We start from the raw sequence: 18,692 nt of genomic DNA, 5'->3' as shown, positions 1-18,692 counted from the left end.
GGCTGTGCGGCCGTGGCCACTGGCTCTTTCCCGTGCGATTCTAATCGGATACTCCCCGCGATGGCGATCGGTGGAACGGACGATGGATCGGATGTGCGGCACTGTCCGTCCACCGGATTGGTTGGCCAGTGCGGAAGCACGTCGCCGTCGCCGCCCGGCCGCCTGGTTGGCCGGCCGTTTGCGCGTCGGTGTCCGGCCGGCCGGGCGTTCTCCACGTACGCGCGTGTCTCCTCGGCCCCGAACCGGGACGCGGGGCGGGGAGGGAAGGGATCATCGAAGATGTGGCGCGGGGAGGTCGACAAGTAGCTCTGCTCGTGTGAGGCACGTATACGTCCGCTGGCTTTTTGAGGCACTGTAGCTTGACATGGAGTGCAAGCTATAGCATAGCTTCGTGTAGCTTGGTCTGGTCTGGCTGATGGTGATGGTGAAGCCAAGCGAAGGTAGATGGGGGCCTTGTCGAGTAACAGGCGTACATTGGACTGCACGACCTCGTCAGTGGCAGGCACTGCACGGGTCCCTTGCCGATTGCTGCTAGATTTGCATGTTACATCTAGCCAAGGGCTCGGGGCAGGTAGTGCGTCCTCATCTTAGTTATTTCTAGGCACTGACTTCTCGCGTTACTCGGTTCGGAGTGAGGCAGCAGAAGGTGAGCAGGCAGAGGACCACATCAACAGTGAGCTGCGTGCGTAGCCAGTTGCATCATCTGAATGGTCAGCTTGAATGCATGCATGCTTTGCTTGCATATACTATGTGGCTGCTATGCATGGCTCTGAAAGTCTGAAAGCTGAATGCCGCGAGCGCGAGGAGGCCAAGGCGTCGCAGAAGGGACCAGCGTCCGGCCTGCGGGCTGCATGCGTGCCCCTGACCACGATTACGCCCGCAAGCCTGCGCGTTGAGCCGGCCTGATGCCAGGGCTTGGCGTACTAGCTAGCTCAGAGCCTCAGACCAGAGTCAGGGATCGGACTGGATGGCCTGGCCGGCTGGCCCTGCACTGCCCATCTGCCATGGCGAGGAGAGCACGTCGTACGCGGGGGACGGACGGAGGGCGCGGTTTCCTCGGGGTTCCGCCGGCCGGGAGCCCGGGACCATGCGTGCGTGCGCACACAGTGGCTGTGCTCTGCTGTCTGCTCGCCGTCGTCGTTCACGTACGCGGTCAGTGGTGGGCGCTGCGGCGATGAGCTGGGTGGCGTGGAGGACGCGTTGGGCTGCGTGTGCGTGCTCGCGCGCCAGGACGAGCGTGGCAGATGCGTGCGTCATGCGCCCGTCTCATCTCGGGCCGGCCCGGGCGGCATGGTAACAGTGCAGCTAGCTGTAGACCGAAGCCCTGCCCTCTTCCGCGCCATGCATCGCCACGGGACGCGCGGGTCGTGGCTACGCACGTACTAGGCCTCGTCAGGCAGGCCGGGGCGCGTGGCGCCGGCGACGTGTCGCGCGCGGGGCGCGGGCCGGCCGCGGTGCGGCGCTGGCGCCGGCAGGGCAGGCAGGCAGGCACCTCGCCGGCGCGCCGCACGGGTTGACATCGATCCGGCTCGCCTGGTTGTCGTTGGTCGGGGGATCAGAGTCGTGTATCGTTGACCTTCCTTTTCTTGGCCCCAGCGTCATGGATGGATCAACGGCCCAGTTTGAGGCACCGAGACATCGCCCCCCCGTGGCCCATTTGTTGACGTAGTCCAAGGAGATCGATCCTCTTTGGGCCCGTATGATATGGGCCTTTCCCCCTTTTTTGGGCCGATATGGGCCTGCTGCTACTGGAGAAGTTCCAACTACGATGATTATCATCAGTGATCATGCTTTTCTTTACGACGAAAAAAAAGGAACTACACGGTTAAGCGTCTCTAAATGAATCGCCAGCAGTTCTAGAGATCACAACAGCAGCATCCGGAGCTGGCACGACTCGTCGAGCTAGCTCGAGGTTCACGTGCGACGATCAGGATTAAGCGAGGGAGCATGTGATCAGTCACGTCGCTGCCCCTTCTGGAACGGTACGCGCCGACCGAGACAGGCAAGAAGTAGTACCGCGCTTTGTGCATAACGGATTCCGGAGGGGACGACCGGCCCCTGTCTGAACACTGGACCTCCTTTTGTGGTTGCCGTAGTTCATCAGCCACCAGGTTACCCCCCGTCGTTCGAACGAAGCTTCGGCGACTTTTGCTGAATCCGTTTATGCGCTCAGGTGGTTCAATTCTGACGGAAGACGTCTAGATGCTCCAGCGTCCCGTCGTCAGCTCCCGCTACAGCGGTCGCCGCCGTTTCCTTCTTCCTTCTTCCTTGTTGATGCCGATGCCGCGAAATTGACCCGACTTTTCGAACCCGTCCCTCTCTTTTCCAATTTCCATCTCCTCGTTGATAGAATAAATAAGAGTTTCAATTTTAAATTAATCTGAAGAAAAAATATGATCATAAAGAAAAGTACGTACAGAAAACGAACATACGTAAATATACTGATCTAGTGATTCAAGATAAAATATTACAGCAGTAAGATCAACCCTAACCAAATCATATTAGGTATGAAAGACGTAGGTAGAGACAGAAAACCGTACGTCTCTAGGCTGACCGGAATAACCGGGTAAAGAAGATGATGACGACGATCAGCACCTCCGCGCGCTTGACACGCCGAGTCGCGCCCCACTGACAAGGAGGAAGACGAGCCGTGGCGACGAGGACGTAGAGGACGGCGATGTGAAAGCATTTGAGCAGTCGCGCAGAGCGTTTCCCAAAAACCTTATTCGCTCTCTTCCGGTGCAGGTTCGCTGAGGATGAGGTTCCGGAGACCTGCTCTCCCGATCGCCGGTGCACGCCGACGAACGGGATGAAGTAGCGTACGCGGCGGAGCAGCAGGCAGGCTGAGGCGTGAGGCGCGTTGTGCGTTCTGTATCCGGCACCCGTGCGTATTTATAGGAAGGAAACATTACTGTTTTTAGCGTCCCAAAAATCAAGTCGGTTACGAGTCTTAAAATTCCGCGCGTGATATCCGTAAAATTCGAAGTGGCAAAACAAATATGTAAAAAGAAGCCGCGTTCCCGCAAGCATTGGACCGGATTTTTGGCGGACCATTCACACGCACATCGCGTGCGCGCGCCCTTCACCCGGCGAGGCGAGCGAGCGCGCGTGTTTTTTTCCTTCTTTCTCTCACCCATACTTGCAAGAGTATGGAGAGCATCCAACTATTTAAGTTGGATTTTCTCCATCTCCACTAGCATTGCCATGCACCTTTGCACTGATGGAACTTTAAGATTTTATTAAAATTATTTAGATTTACATGATGGATCTTTGCACTATTAGACCTAAATATTCCAACACATATGGCCAGGAAGAAGCGAAAGGCAAACGCCACTTCCAGAGCGGAGTGCATACATGCATGCGTAAAGGCGGCCGGTCGTCGTCTGGGCGGACGGGCGGCGACGGCGAAAAGCCGAGACGGGCCGGGAGGAAAAGAGGACGCCGCGTCCTCCGTCTTTCCGAGCGCCCGCACACAGGATCCGTGTGCCCCCGAGCTGAGAGCCTGAGATCAGGCAAGCTCACGGGGCCTCAAACCGATGCTGCTTCTCAGTGCGTTCTCACCTGCTCCGATTCGATCCCCCCGACCGCCTCTAGAGGAAGAGAATCAGCTTCCGTTTCGCATTTTTTAGTTTACGGGTCACTTTGCAGCGCTTTTGGGGCTCAACCTGAAAGTTGACAGGGCCGGACGCGAGTGGATGGGTGCGTGGTCGTGTCGCGCCTCGGATCAGCAGCCTCTGCGTGGACGCTGCGTGATCCGCGAGTTAGGTTACAGGTAATCCGCCTGGCTGTTGGTCAGAACAAGCGACCTGAAGAACCTGATCAGCTTAGCTGGGTGATGTGAAATCTTAAGACGATCCCGTGGCATTCGAGAGGTGTTGACTTCCCGAGCTGCGCTTCTGATTCGTGTCCGGGTTGCGGATGAGGACTCGCCAGCCTCCATCCTTTCACGGCAAGGAACCTGCAGGCTGCAGCCATAGCTGTTCTTGCGTATCATCGGATATACAAATCAAAGTACAAATATATCATCGCTTTCGTCCTCAGTCACTACTCATCTTATATAATATAATAATCTTTCGTCCCAACCTATATGTAGCCTAGTCTCACGTGACCACTACAGGACCACGGTTTTTAGAAGAGAAAGGGAGACATCAGGCGAGTTGACCGCTAACCCAGTAGAGAAGATCAACTGAATACTAGATGAAAACCAGCTAAAAACATGCCTTTATTTGTAAATAAATATTAATAGAGAAAGATTTTACTTGTAAAAGTAAATTTTACTAAAAAATGTACCCCTTTTTTTTTTGCTAAAAAGTAAATTTTACTTGTAAAGTTCGGTGAAGATAACGTCTAGTATAACTCAACAAAATGAATGGATATGTGCATCGTATGCTCCCAAAATAAATAGATGGAGTAGTAAGAAAGAATAAAACTACTAATTAGTGATATCCTTCATATCAATAGAGTGTTATCCGAAACCACCTTAAAATAAACGCATCTAGCATATCAGAGGACAGATAAAAAATTTGCGAGCTAAGTAGTAGTATTCAATTAGAAGCTCTGACAAGCAAGCAAAACAAAACTAGAAACAAATCACCCTGGCGAGCTGCTTTCAACACTAAGACATCAGTGCTGATGATCAACGCATACTACGTGCAAAGACGTCTAAATCCAAAAGTAAACAAGGATACTCTTCAAACCTTCCGAACACTCTAGACACCCTCTGTAAACCTTCTTAAACCCCCACCCCCAGGTTTTCCCATCAACCCTTCAACATTCAAACCTTCCCTCTCCACACGCCACCACCACCTTCTTTCCTCCCGTCCGTACCACCTGCGCTGGTGCACGCGACGCCAAAGCTCTCGGCGGCGCGCCATGGGCACTCTCGTCGGGCACGTCGCGCCGGGCGCCGGCTTCCTCCTCATCGGCCTGTGGCAGCTGTTCAGCCACATCCGCCTCTTCTTGCTGCGGCCGAGCTCGTACTCGGCGCCGGTCTGGTTCCCTGTGCGGGGCGTCCGGCACCTCGAGCTCATACTGATCATCGTCGGCACGGTGATCTCCATCCTTATGGAGCTGGTCATCGGCCCGGAGAAGCACCAGCCATTCGACGACGACGGCACCATCCCGTCCAACCACCTCCACAACTTCGAGCACGCGTCCATCTCGCTCGCGCTGCTCGTCTTCGCCGCGGTCACCATCCACCTCGACCGGGTGCGGGCGCCGATGCGGGACGCGGTGTCGCAGCTGGTGGCCGCCGCGGCGTTCGCGCAGCAGCTGCTCATCTTCCACCTCCACTCGGCGGACCACATGGGCGTGGAGGGGCAGTTCCACTGGCTGCTGCAGACGGTCATCGCCGTCACGCTCGCCACCACGCTCCTCGGCATCCCCTACCCGCGGAGCTTCACGGTGAGCCTGGTCCGGTCGGCGAGCCTCGCGTTCCAGGGCGTCTGGTTCATCGTCATGGGGATCATGCTCTGGACGCCCGCGCTCATCCCCAAGGGATGCTTCCTCAACCGCGAGGAAGGCCACGACGTCGTCCGGTGCCGCACGGACGAGGCGCTCGACCGCGCCAAGTCGCTCGTGAACCTGCAGTTCAGCTGGTACCTCACCGGCACCGTGGTTTTCGTCGTCCTGTTCTACCTCCATATGGCTAAGCTCTACCCGGAGGAGCCGCAGTACCTGCCGCTGGTAAAGGGAGGAGGCGGCGGCGGCGGCGGCGAAAGCGACAGCCGGTTCAGCATCGGAGATGATCACGACGAGGAGGACGACCTCGAGGCCGCCAAGCGTGGCTTCGGGCACGTGGTGAGCGGCACAAAGCCTGTCGAAATCGAGAGGTGAAACCGTAGCACCGTAAGGTTGGGAAATGTTCTTTCTGTGATTACAGTGTGATTTGGCTTCAGTTTTTGTGGTGGAAAATGTACAATTATATTCTTTAGGGAACCGTGAAAATTAAGAAGCGGTTTACAGTTGATACTCCGTGACCCTTGGATCAAGGATCCAAGCAATGGCAGTCCATATTTGTCCTGTCTCAGGCCATCCACATCTCTCTCTCTGTTCTAACCAAGATCGGAACAATGTTCACTGTAGCAAATCGCGAATGTTTTCAGTTGACTACGCAATCGGAAACGTGTTTTATTCATCTCACTCACTAAACAAATCCCTTTGCGAGTTGCAACGTGACGTGCCCAAGCTAGAACCAACAGTTCCACCTGGCAAATCCGCCCAGACGTACTGGCCGCCGCCGCTTTCCTTCGTCCTGAGGCAGTATGCCAGTTTCAATCTTCTTCCCGGACAAGAAACCTGGACCATGGAGCACGAGAATTGACCTGTCCCGTCGCATGACGGACGGAGCGAATTTTAGACGAACTGACGACGGCTAGCGATTTCCGTGAAATTCACATGACCAAACCCGTCGATCTCCTCCCATCCATGTGCGCCACGAAAGAGAGACACCAGAAGCAGGAGCCATTTCCAGGATGCGCACGAAATTCAGGCGGCGGACGATGAGAAGCCGAGAAGGTTGCGAAGAAAAAGGAAAGATCGCGGTACCCTCCTCCGTCCTCGCCGTGCATTTCTGCTGGGGCTCGACGGACTTACGGATGCGCACCTGGAAGCTCGGACGGATTGTTGTGGCTGGAACCTGGTGGTGGTGGCCGCCGGCCGTGCGCGCGCCGGCTAGGATCATCGCTGAGGTGGACGCTGTGCGAGCCGCCAGCTATAGTTCATTGCGGGCTAGTCAGAAAAGTCAGGACAAGGGGACCCGAACTCAGCAGGATGATGGCTACAATTTGCCTATTTATTTGATTCCGTGGCATTCAGAAGTAGGTTTTGACTTCAGGATTATACGCGGTTTTGGATCATGATAGTTTTTACTGAACAATACGGAATACTCCCTCCGTTCCAAAATGCAGTTTGTTTTAACTTTTCTAAAATTTATAGATTTTAATATACACCTATACATACATTATATCTAGATGCATAGCAAATCCTATGAATCTATAAAAACCAAAACAAACTGCATTTTGGAATGGATGGAGCATTTCTCTATTTCAAATTAAAAATATAGGTGATTTTAGTTCTACTCTAAGAAAAATATATATATAACTTTGAATAAGGTTATAGTAAATATATTAATATTTACAATACCAAATACATGCACTACCTAGACATTTAATGGTGGAATTAATTGAAGTAATTTGATGATGTGAATTTAGTGCATTTTATATAAATTTTGTTAAACTTATACAAGTTTAACAAAACTAAAATGACTTGCAATTTAAAACAATGTGAGTACTTGTAAGGCAAGGAAAATAGCGGTGCTTAAATGTGCTTGTCCTTACTATGTTCTTCCACTAGTAGAATATCCTTGGGATATCGTATTTATATTTTTTCCTTAGATATGGAGTGTTCAGATTTTTCATGAAAAGTGATGTAATAATTTAAGTGATCACTGCTTAACCTGCGTGTCATGTGATAACGGTTTAGGTAATATAATTATTTACGATGAGAAACAAAACTTAAATTTGGCTCAAAACATGTCAAACAGAATCTAGAGTAGACTTGCAGACATCGGTGCTAAATGAAGATGGGTATTCAACTTTTGCATTAACAACAAAAGGAAAATACAGTCAATGATGCCCAACTAATCACTCGGTGCTACCCACAACCATCATGCCAAAAAAAAGGGGATCACTTCACAACTATCTCGCAAAACAACATATGTAGCATATCTATGTCCTAAGAAAATATAGGTCATTTTTGTTCTGTGCAAAGAAATATATATAGATATATATAAATTTGAATAAGTTTATAGTAAATATATTAATATCTCCAATACAAATACATGCACTACCTAGACATTTAATGGTGGAATTAATTGAAGTAATTTGATGATGTGAATCTAGTGTATTTTATATAAATTTTATTAAAGTTATACAAGTATGACTTATAACAAAAATAAAACGACTTGCAATTTCAAATAATGAGAGTACTCGTAAGGTAAGAAAAATAGCTGTGCTTAAATGTGCTTGTCCTTCGGATGTTCCTTTTCCACTAGTAGAATATCCTTCGGATATCATTTTTCAATATTTTATTGACCTTTTTTCCTTAGATATGGAGTGTTCAGATTTTTCATGAAAAGCAATGTAATAATTTAAGTAATCATTGCTTAGCCAGCGTCATATGATAGCGTTTTAGGTAATGTAATTATTTATGAAGAGAAATAAAACTTAAATTTGGCTCGAAACCTGTCAAATAGAATCTAGAGTAGAATTACGGACATCGGTGCTAAATGAAGATGGATATTCAACTTTTGCATTAACAAAATGAAAATACTGTCAATGATGCCCAACTAATCACTGAGTGTTACCCACAATCATCACGCAAAAAAAAACTGGATCACTTCACAACTTTCACCAACACATGTAGCAATATAATAAGCTACTCAATTAGACGCTCTTAGACAAAGCAGTGAAAAAAAAACGATTACCTGGCGTTGCTTTCAACACTAACAAAACACATGGATGCTGATCAACAGATACAAACATGTCTAATCCCAAGTAAACCAAGAGGACGATTAAAAAAAAAGTAAACCAAGAGGACTCTTCCAACATTCCAAGCCATCCGAACTCTCTAGACGCCCTCCAAACCTTCTTAAAACCCCCCATTCTCATCAACCGTTCAACAAACACTTCAAAACCACCTCTCCACACGCCACCGCCAGCTCTTCCCTTTCCTCTCCTCCCCGCACCGCTGCTGCACGCAAGAGAGCCATGGGCACTCTCATCGGGCACGTCGCGCCGGGCGCCGGCTTCCTCCTCATCGGCCTGTGGCAGCTGTTCAGCCACATCCGCCTCTTCTTGCTGAGGCCGAGCTCGTACTCAGCGCCGGTCTGGTTCCCTGTGCGGGGCGTCCGGCACCTCGATCTCATACTTATCATCGTCGGCACGGTGATCTCCATCCTTATGGAGCTGGCCATCGGCCCGGAGAAGCACCAGCCATTCGACGACGACGGCACCATCCCGTCCAACCACCTCCACAACTTCGAGCACGCGTCCATCTCGCTCGCGCTGCTCGTCTTCGCCGCGGTCACCATCCACCTCGACCGGGTGCGGGCGCCGATGCGGGACGCGGTGTCGCAGCTGGTGGCCGCCGCGGCGTTCGCGCAGCAGCTGCTCATCTTCCACCTCCACTCGGCGGACCACATGGGCGTGGAGGGGCAGTTCCACTGGCTGCTGCAGACGGTCATCGCCGTCACGCTCGCCACCACGCTCCTCGGCATCCCCTACCCGCGGAGCTTCACGGTGAGCCTGGTCCGGTCGGCGAGCCTCGCGTTCCAGGGCGTCTGGTTCATCGTCATGGGGATCATGCTCTGGACGCCCGCGCTCATCCCCAAGGGATGCTTCCTCAACCTCGAGGAAGGCCACGACGTCGTCCGGTGCCGCACGGACGAGGCGCTCGACCGCGCCAAGTCGCTCGTGAACCTGCAGTTCAGCTGGTACCTCACCGGCACCGTGGTGTTCGTCATCATCGTGTACCTGCAGCTCACCAAGCTCTACCCCGAGGAGCCACGGTACGTTCCGCTGGTGAAGGCAGGCAGCGGCAGTGGCAGCGATAGCGACACCGGCCGGTTCAGCATCGGAGACGACCACGACGACGAGGACGATCTGGAGGCCGCGAAACGTGGCTTCGGGCAGGTGGTCAGAGGCACAAGGCATATGGAAATCGAGAGGTGAAATCATAGTAGCTGGTGGATACCCAAGGTTACCAAGTTCGTGTGATTACAGGGCACACTGACGGCTGCATGTAAATTATATTGTAGCAGCTGTTATTTCTTTCATCTTTCTCCTTCTTACTGAGTTACTGATCTGTGTAGTGGAGTGACCGGACCCGTAATTCAGGGTGAATCTGTGCTTGTCAGACGATTTGTTTATTTAAGCGCGTGCTCCATGGATTCATTTGGTTGGCCGTTTCCTTTGTTAACATAGAGTTGTACCTGAAGACTTCGTCGAAAGTGAATCCTTTGAAGACCCGTAGCCATCACCAGCGCAGCCTTTGGGATCGTATTGTTGATTTCACTGCACTGAACATGCGGTGCAGAAAGCAATGGAACAGTATCGCCGCGACAACTCAGGCCTCACGCTAGTACAGCTTGAGTAGACCTCTGCATGAGTTGCGATAGAACACGACGACGTCGCATCTTCAGAAAAAATGAGAGCGGCACACATGATGAGAAGAAGGCCAGTTAAGGCGCCATGCCTAACATGCTGCTACGGGTACGGTCTTTCGAAAGATAATAGTGTTAGCCAATCTGTAAGATGGCAATTGGCATAGGGGTTTTGCATTGTGAAAGCATCACTGTGCATGCCAAATAGCTCCCTGGGAGATGTGATGATAGGTTTTGATCTCAGCAGAGGTATCGCCAACAGCAAAGTAGTATCACATTTCCGTATCATTTTGTGGGTCCGCGCAGCTACATCTTTCGATCAATAAGCTGATGATTTAAGCTGACAGGCTGCCGGGGGACCTTCTCTGGAGATCCTATTTGCATTGCTCAGCAAGGCACTGGAGGTAGTCTCTTACTACTTCCTCTTCCCACATTCGACATTCCCATCATCTTTCTTGGTTAGAGTGAGGACACTGCTCGTCTGCTCCAGGATTATACAAATCCCTCCTTGATCGCGAGAGCAAAATTGATTACTACTCGCAAGCAATGTTTATGTTCATGAAGACCATAAGCGGGTCCATTGATGAATCGCGATAAATGTAATCATCAGTTTGTGCAGAAAGCAGGGATCGCAAGCAACATGACAACGATAGGCAAGAAAACAAACAAATTTTGGTTCCTTCGCTTCTGTGCCCCATTTCTGTTCCGGGCTTCCGGTGCTAATTCAGAGCTGAGGCGTGCCAAAGCTGATCAGGGCACCGTTTCAGTCAGGGTCTCTCTCTCCATGGGGCCGGCCGTGATGTCGCGGTCAAAACCAGGTGGCTTGAGCAGCAGCCGGGCAACCTGGTGCGCACCGCGAAAAGGTAACGGCTGCTTGGGGAATTTTCAGGGGCGCTTACGTGCGGTGACTGCTAGGAGTAGGCAAATGAGTGGACCGGAGCGACAGGTTTGCTTGTCCTGAACAGCGCGTAGCCGTCCGCTGATGCCAGCTATATCTTGGGCAGTTTGAGAAGATCACGATGGTTCTCTGTTTATACCTACACAAATGGGTAGAGCTGGGGTGGGGTCTTCATGTTAGTCAGGATTCGGAAGCACCGGTCCGGTTTCGGCCAGGCACTAACAGAGGCCACGGCCTCTGCGCATTGTTGCCTTCTGGTGGTGGCCGCGGCCTCCTACCCACGGAGCGACTGCCTTGCGCAGTATTATTGTTGGCTTCATGGTTCTCGAAGCACTGACGGGTACGTCCCTTCGGAGTTCGGTTAACCTGTGGGTGACTGCGACTTTCGCTCGCTTCCTCTTGGTTGGCCGGCACTGATGGTGCTTGGTGCTGGGTTCTGTCACTCGAGCTGTAATCATACCTTCTAAGCCAGTCGCAAAGCTGATTGTACCACTGGATCCCAGCTGGAGGCTAGTATAGCCATAATACCAGCGATGTTGGCGATTGGGGTCCGGAAGCCCCGCTCTCCTGCCACCGCAAACTCTACGTTGAGATCACACCGTAGACGGCGTTAGCACTCTGCGGCGTTCCTTCTGCGTGTAGAGCGCTTCTAGTTCCTCAATCTGCGGGCATCGCTTTCGGCGTCGTTTTCATCACGGCATCAGCGGTGACCTCATCCTCGGAGATTTGCTCAAGTAATTCGTTGGGGTTTCCATTGCCTTTGCCTTCTACTTCTGCCATGTAGATGTGGCGGTGTGAGGTGTGCTCGTCGGAGCTGTAATCGACCAGCGCGGTTCCTTCTTCGGCGATGGTGGGGAGGGGCCTGCCCTCTTGGTAAGGCAGTGTATCGAGGTGGGCCATAAGGCGAGCATCATCTCCGAGTAGTTCAGAGGGTTTCTTGCCCTTCCAGTATATGAAGCATCCTTATGGTGTTGATGTGATCATCAGGCCCTAGTGACCGCCCATAAAAGGTACCTCACCGTCATCAGAATTCGAGCTGTAGTCGTCAAAGATAGGAGCCTCCTGTGATGCGGTGGCTTCATCTTTTCCAATTTTGAGTAGGTGATCCAAGTTCTTCTCCAATGCAGATAGGGACTCAGACCGTATGGCCTTCTGGTAAACAGTGGAGACGTTGCGTAACTCGAAGGTGAATCGGGTACGCTGTCCCTCAGCCCAGATTGGATCTGATCCGAGGAATCCTGGTGTAGCACGAGTCGAAATCGCGTTGAAAATGGATTGCTCCTCAAGATCCCTGGCTAGGTCAGGGAGCAGCATCTCGCCGAGGTTGACCACAGACTCATCAAGATCCTGCATTGGGTTGCTGCTGGAGCCTCCGGCTTCATGTTGTCGATAAAATACCGACGGAAATCGCCTGCGCCGTTAGCGACGCAGACCCACGAGCTGAAGATAAAAGTTGTACCCTCCTCGGACATGATGCTGATACCATCAAATTTGCCGGTGGATCTTCGATGAGTTCCCTTACTTGAGGCTGAGGTTTCGATTGTTTGTTTTCATTATCTAGCGTTGTAGAAACAGAGGACAATCAATGGTGATGGTGTCAAGCTTCAGTGTCAAGTGTCGTGCTGTATCTTAATCTTTTGGATCTGGGGGTGAGGGCGGCAAATCTACTACTATTATTAGGGAATTCAGGACCTGCGTTTGAATGTGTTACTGAAACACGGGCATATTTAGACGGAAAGCCTGCAATGCAAGTATGCAACCTTAAGTTGGCATTTTGCTGATTTCCAGTTTTTCACGGCGAGATATATCAAAGAGAAAAAGTAAGATGGTTTTCCATGTGGGGTCTGTGCCCCACCGTAGTCTCCCAGAAATGGTTTCCCAGTTTCTTCAGCTGCCCAACTGAATTCCATGCAGATATGGATACTATCAAGCTGCGGACGGTCACCACTCTGAAGCGTGCAAATTTTTAGATGGGATACCATCTTCCATCAGTAGCATCGTTCTCATGCCCAGATCACTCATCAACGTGTGCAACAGGATGTGATCCTTGGCATTCATTTATTTGTCTAAAAAATGTGACTATTACACGTACACGACGTGCCGTATGCCTTCATTGTTTGGGCCGTGACAGTTTAATTCTATGATTGTATGTCAGAGAGAAGAGAGAAACACAGAGCCCACCATACAGTGGATTAAAATGTAGCCCAGCTAACAAGGAGAGACACAATGGACCGGCCCAGGTGACGTCCAAGCAGAATCTCTTCGTGTTTCCACCCATGATCTGAATAAACGAGCTAAGTCTTAGTAAGTTCAGAATCTACAATAGCAATCTCTTTACGATTAAAAAAAACAATAGCAATCTCACAAAAAAAAGAATCTACAATAGCTCAAAATTAAACTAACAACATCAAACATTTAGTGATAGAGGTAGTATAAGATGTGGATTTATCTTGTGTATTAATTGTGAACATACAACATTATGACAGAATCGTTTACAAAAAAAAAAAAGAAACTCACCTGGTTTGGTAGATAAATGTATATGAAGTTCGAAAATTTAGAGTTATCCAGGAGCCCACCTGCTCTTAACTTCGTGTTAGTCGTCCGTCAGCTTGGAAATTTCACATGTCAGTTAAGAGCAGACGAAGTGCAATTATCTCAGTGAAGACCATCTGAAAGGATCCTTGTCAGTCTAACGTATCTCTGCACTAGTGATAAGAAGGGACAATCATCAGATTCACCTTTTCTCACTTCACAAGTCCAATTAGCATCGACGGACAATTACTTTCAGGTGATTTGAGGATTCCTGCTGGCGTCCAATCATAATCCTCATTTGGCAATGGAAATGTACTGAGACAAATGCAGAAGGTTGGCAGAGCATAGACTGCAGCCAGGTTGCCAACTTGCCAGGTTGTGTAAGCTGTAGGCTTGGGATTTTGAGAAAGCTGACCTCCTTGCATCTTCTGATGCTCTGTCAGTTGGGTGTGAATAAAGTCTCATGGACATGTTTAAGATTGAAGTACGCAACTTCCATATCCTTCATGACAAACGATAAAGGTCTCTGATCTCAGCTCTCACCGTTCAAACAATTATTCAGTGCTGTACACTGTCGTATAAGCAACTCCTTCGCATCATTGTCAGTTACTCAACGTCCCTCCCTCCGGCCATCTATCGCCTCGACCAACCCTCCCGCCCTGCGTGCACGTCCACCTTTTAAGCCTCGCAAAAGTTGGTCATCATCATCGATCGATCGCGAGGCGAGCACCCCAAGAAAACATCAAGCAAAGCCATTGATCGGAGGCCAGTTCCAGTCGCAACCACCGGCGCGCGGGGGGCGGCGATCGGAGCCATGGGCGGCGGCACGCCGCGCAGCAGCATTGGCCACATCCTGCCCGGCGCCGGCTTCTTGGCCGTCGGCCTGTGGCATCTGTTCAGCCACATCAGGCTCTTCTCCCTGAGCCCGGGCGCGTACGTCGCGCCGGTCTGGTTCCCCGCGCCGCGCGTCCGCCATCTCGAGCTCATCCTCGTCATCGCCGGCAGCGCCGTCGAGTTCGCCATGGAGATGTTCGTCGACCACTCCACCTTCCTGCCGTTCGACGCCGACGGCTCCATCCCGTCGGACCGCCTGCACAACCACGAGCACGCCATCATCTGCCTCGCTCTCCTCGTCTACGCGGCCTCCGCGCTGCACCTCGACCGCGTCCGGGCGCGGTGCCGCGGCACGCTCTCCCTGCTCCTGGTCGCGGCCGTCTTCGCGCAGGAGCTGCTCGTGTTCCACTTCCACTCCACCGACCACGCCGGCCTCGAGGGCCAGTTCCACTGGCTCCTGCAGCTCGTCGTCGCCGCGTGCCTCGCCACGGCGCTCCTGGGCATCGCCTTCCCGCGGAGCTTCGCGGTGAGCCTGGTCCGGTCGGCGTGCATCACGTTCCACGGCGTGTGGTTCATGGTCATCGGCGCCATGGTGTGGGTGCCGAGCCGTGTGCCCAAGGGCTGCTCGCTCGTTCAGGAGGACGGCCGCGACACCGTGCGCTGCCACAGCAAGGCCAGCCTGCATCGCGCCAAGGCGCTTGCCAACCTGCAGTTCGGGTGGTACCTGACCTTCATGACGGTGTTCGTCGTCGCCCTATACCTGTACGTGTGCAAGAGGTATCCTGCGGAGGCAACGTACTTGCGGGTGCCGGAAGCCAGCGAAGAGGAGGAAAACCTGGAGCAGCGTAAGTGCGGGGCGTTGCGCGGCGGCGACGATGTCCGCCATGGATTCACCCCGTTGGAGATCGAGGTGTAATAACTGGGCAATTGTAGAACATGTTCCTGCATGTACACTTGTACGGTAGCTTGCATGTGCCATGGATTCATTGATCTCTTGTCCGTATGTACAATGTAGTCAAAAGTTAAGGTTTATATACGTGCATTGTTTTTTTTTTCAGCGAGCATCTCTTGTTTTTCACACAGCCTCAGCGGCCATGAATGTACCTTGGGGGCGGGTTTTTTCCACCATGCGATGCCGGCACCCGTTGAGACCCTGCTCCTTGGTAAAAGCACTACGCCTGCGAGTGCAGCTATTGATTAAAGCATGCAGTTTGTGATAGAACCCGATAGGCTTTGTTCGATAAAAGTACAGGATAACTGGATTTGTGGAGGATTGACCTTGTGCAGCCCGACTACAACACTGTAAGGGCTGCATCTTAGCTTTAATTACACCGTCTCCAATTTGTGCTATTTTTACCGTACCAAGAACAACTTTGAACATGCAAGCAAATCGAAGAAACTGGACAAGCAAACAGCACACAGAACATTGCCTAAGGGATGAATCAGATACACACAAAGTTTGAGTTCTGAAACGAGTAAAACAGATGGTCTAGTAGACACACACGTTTACAAGGAACTAACAGCAGCTAACTTGCATATAAATAAAATCCAAATGTCAAATGGTGGCTGCTACTTCTATTTATAGAGAGGTTGCTACCAGGATGTCCTGGATGAGCCAAACCAAACTCTAGCGAGAAAGGCCCAACAACTAGGATTCTGTTTAGACTGGAGGTCCGAACGTTTTTTTAGCTGATTGTGCTTAGCTCAGGATGATTCTGATGATGACGTTGGATTCGTTTGAAAGTAGACTTCATAATCTTTCTAACGAGTACTTATAGGCCCAAGCAACCTCCAAAATGAAGAGTTATGGCCATCTCAATCTGGTACAAATAGAAATGGAGGTAAAAGGGTGCTTTATCTTTAGTTGCGGTGATAAAATGAGAGAGGAAGTATCACACAACTCTTCTCTATCATAAGGTTTCAGTACCGTGACAAAGCAAAATTAATAGGGGGTTCCACTATTTGCTGCTCTAGGTTAGCATGCAGAGTGGACAAATATGAATCATCATAGGTCACATCATTCTTGCAAGTATTCATAGATTACTTCTGATTTTCAGCTTTACGAACAAGACAAAACACGTAAGAGATGTGGTTGCACCTTTCAGGGATAAGCATGGTTCGAATTTCCGAATTAAACCCTGGTTCAAATTTCAAAATTGAACCCTTGCATGAACCTACTCATAACATCTTCCATGCGTTCATCTAAATCACCAAACTGAATGCAAATTTTAAAATATTGTTCCACAGTCCTACTACCCTTTTTTAGTTTCTCCAGTTTGTTAAGCAAATGATCGACACAATATGCATATGCGTCTTGATAAATTATTTTAAAATCTTTCCATCTAGATGGAACTTTGTTGTGCCTATGAAGATGTTACTATTCACTCAAAGTATATTTAGTTAAAGCACTAGCGGCAGCTAGAATCATTTGATGTTCAGATAATTTATATTTACCAAATTCTACATCTACCTTAAGCTCTCAACTAATGTAAGCATGAGGGCAAAAATTTTCCTCAAAAGGAGGTAGAGCATAACTGACCATAGCTAAAACATCATCAGCGTATAGCTCAAATAGAAATGTTCACATATGTTGTTGAGCATGCAAATTACCATGGGGGAAGGCTGCCAACTCCCGTTTATTCGCCTGTGTCTGTCATGATTAGTGGTAGCAAAAAAATTCATAAGAAGTTGCTGATGGTGGCTCATTATATTTTCATTCAAACTTGCGCAACCAATTTCTTACATGTTCTTACCACACTTGCAAAAGGTGTTGGTAGCAAACAACAGCAACAACAAATGAACCTGTAATATGGTAGATAAATTGTAAAGAACCCTATGACGCTCTTCTCATGGGGTCTATTGAAAACAAGGTCCAAAAGGCCCAACAACTGGGTTCCGTTTAGACTGAAGGTCCGAACGTTCTTTTGCCGATTGTGCTCAGCTCCGGATGAATCTGATGATGATACTAGATCCATCTGAAAGTAGACTTCAAGATGTTTCTAACGAGTATACATGGGCCTCAAGCAACCTCCGCAGTGAAGAGTTATTGCCATCTCAATCTGGCGCTTCATGCAGGTGCGAATGCGTGGTCCATTCTATCGATGCTTCCTCTAGATCCGAACTGGCTGTTGTCTGATCTTTTTTAAGATCCGCACTTGCTGTTCACACCCTCACACGTGGCTGGTTCTTCACCTATATTTCTAAATATAAATAAACCTCTCAGTGATTTAGTAGCATCAAATTCTAAGAAATATATGTATGGACATCTAGAAAGAAATTTACCTAAGAATTATTCTTAGACATGTAAGTTCGATATCTTGTTATATGATTTTGTTATTTTTGCTATCCTATAGATGCAGAGATGTCCAGTTCAGTTTGTGTACGAAAACTGATATGCATCGGCAATGTCGGCGTGAGGAGAAGCTCAGCCGGGACCTTTATTTACCAGTCAGCAACTCCATTGCCGCGCGTCCTCCCTCCTCCCTGCACAATTGCAGCAGCCGGTTGATTGAAGGATCGCTGCTCCGTAACACAACATGATTTTTGTGCTTCCATATTTGCGAGGCAGAGAGCGCACATTGCATCATCGACCTCATCTTCGGTTCATCACGGTTTAAAGGCACTGGCCTGAGAGATCACTTGGATAATGATGCAAGATTGATCGTTGATTTGAATCCCACAGTGAATATTTTGTGCAGAAGCATTACTTTGTGAAAAGGGAAATAGTACTCTAGATGATAGTCACCAAAAACATCAACCTTTTTGATGGGTGAAACTACAGAGTAATTGAGTAAAGATTAAAGATAGTAACTTTCTAAATTCACATTAAAAAGAGTAAAATACACCGCCGGTTCTTGAACTTGGCTCGCGATATCATCCCGGTTCCCAAACTTTCAAAATACACATTCAGATCCGTAAATTTACTAATCATATCACGTGAGGTCCAAATCACAGTTGTTTAAGATAAATCGAAATATATATAATTTGTTCCAATAAAAAATTATATACGCACAAAAATAATTCTTTCATACCAATTTATTTGTACAAACATATTAAATACAAAAGACTTATATAGAAAAATATAAAATAAGAAACTAATATGATAAAATTTGTAAAAAGAAAATAGCAAATAAAAAGGACAAATTTTGGAGGAAATAGGGGAAAAGAAATATTCGGTATAAAGTTTTGAAATAAAATTTTGAAAAAAATGTAAATATAAGAGTTGAGCAGAAAATTTTAAAAATAAAATTTGGACCTACATGTAAG

At 49.4% G+C, this 18,692-nt stretch overlaps 3 protein-coding genes across 3 annotated transcripts; all 3 read left to right on the top strand.

Annotated features, from left to right (window-relative positions):
* Nucleotides 1-4,771: 4,771 nt before the first annotated feature.
* Nucleotides 4,772-5,968, top strand: LOC112882498 (transmembrane protein 45B-like). Its single transcript, XM_025947574.1, has one exon. It carries the CDS (start codon nucleotides 4,873-4,875, stop codon nucleotides 5,833-5,835), a length of 963 nt encoding a protein of 320 aa, XP_025803359.1. The 5' UTR covers nucleotides 4,772-4,872; the 3' UTR covers nucleotides 5,836-5,968.
* Nucleotides 5,969-8,597: 2,629 nt separating this feature from the next.
* On the top strand, nucleotides 8,598-9,953 carry LOC112882461 (transmembrane protein 45B-like). Its single transcript, XM_025947528.1, has one exon. The coding sequence runs from the start codon at nucleotides 8,769-8,771 to the stop codon at nucleotides 9,729-9,731; it is 963 nt and encodes a 320-aa protein (XP_025803313.1). The 5' UTR covers nucleotides 8,598-8,768; the 3' UTR covers nucleotides 9,732-9,953.
* Nucleotides 9,954-14,314: 4,361 nt separating this feature from the next.
* Nucleotides 14,315-15,483, top strand: LOC112883034. Its single transcript, XM_025948253.1, has one exon. It carries the CDS (start codon nucleotides 14,407-14,409, stop codon nucleotides 15,340-15,342), a length of 936 nt encoding a protein of 311 aa, XP_025804038.1. The 5' UTR covers nucleotides 14,315-14,406; the 3' UTR covers nucleotides 15,343-15,483.
* Nucleotides 15,484-18,692: the final 3,209 nt, after the last annotated feature.

This window comes from Panicum hallii, chromosome 2, assembly GCF_002211085.1.
Source record: "Panicum hallii strain FIL2 chromosome 2, PHallii_v3.1, whole genome shotgun sequence".
Taxonomy (NCBI): domain Eukaryota; kingdom Viridiplantae; phylum Streptophyta; class Magnoliopsida; order Poales; family Poaceae; genus Panicum; species Panicum hallii.
Note: the sequence above shows the minus strand (reverse complement) of the source record. Positions and strands in the feature narration are given on the sequence as shown.

What these genes read in the sequence shown, in the direction of transcription:
- LOC112882498 (XM_025947574.1), top strand. Translation starts at nt 4,873, where the DNA reads ATGGGCACTCTCGTCGGGCACGTCGCGCCGGGCGCCGGCTTCCTCCTC.
- LOC112882461 (XM_025947528.1), top strand. Translation starts at nt 8,769, where the DNA reads ATGGGCACTCTCATCGGGCACGTCGCGCCGGGCGCCGGCTTCCTCCTC.
- LOC112883034 (XM_025948253.1), top strand. Translation starts at nt 14,407, where the DNA reads ATGGGCGGCGGCACGCCGCGCAGCAGCATTGGCCACATCCTGCCCGGC.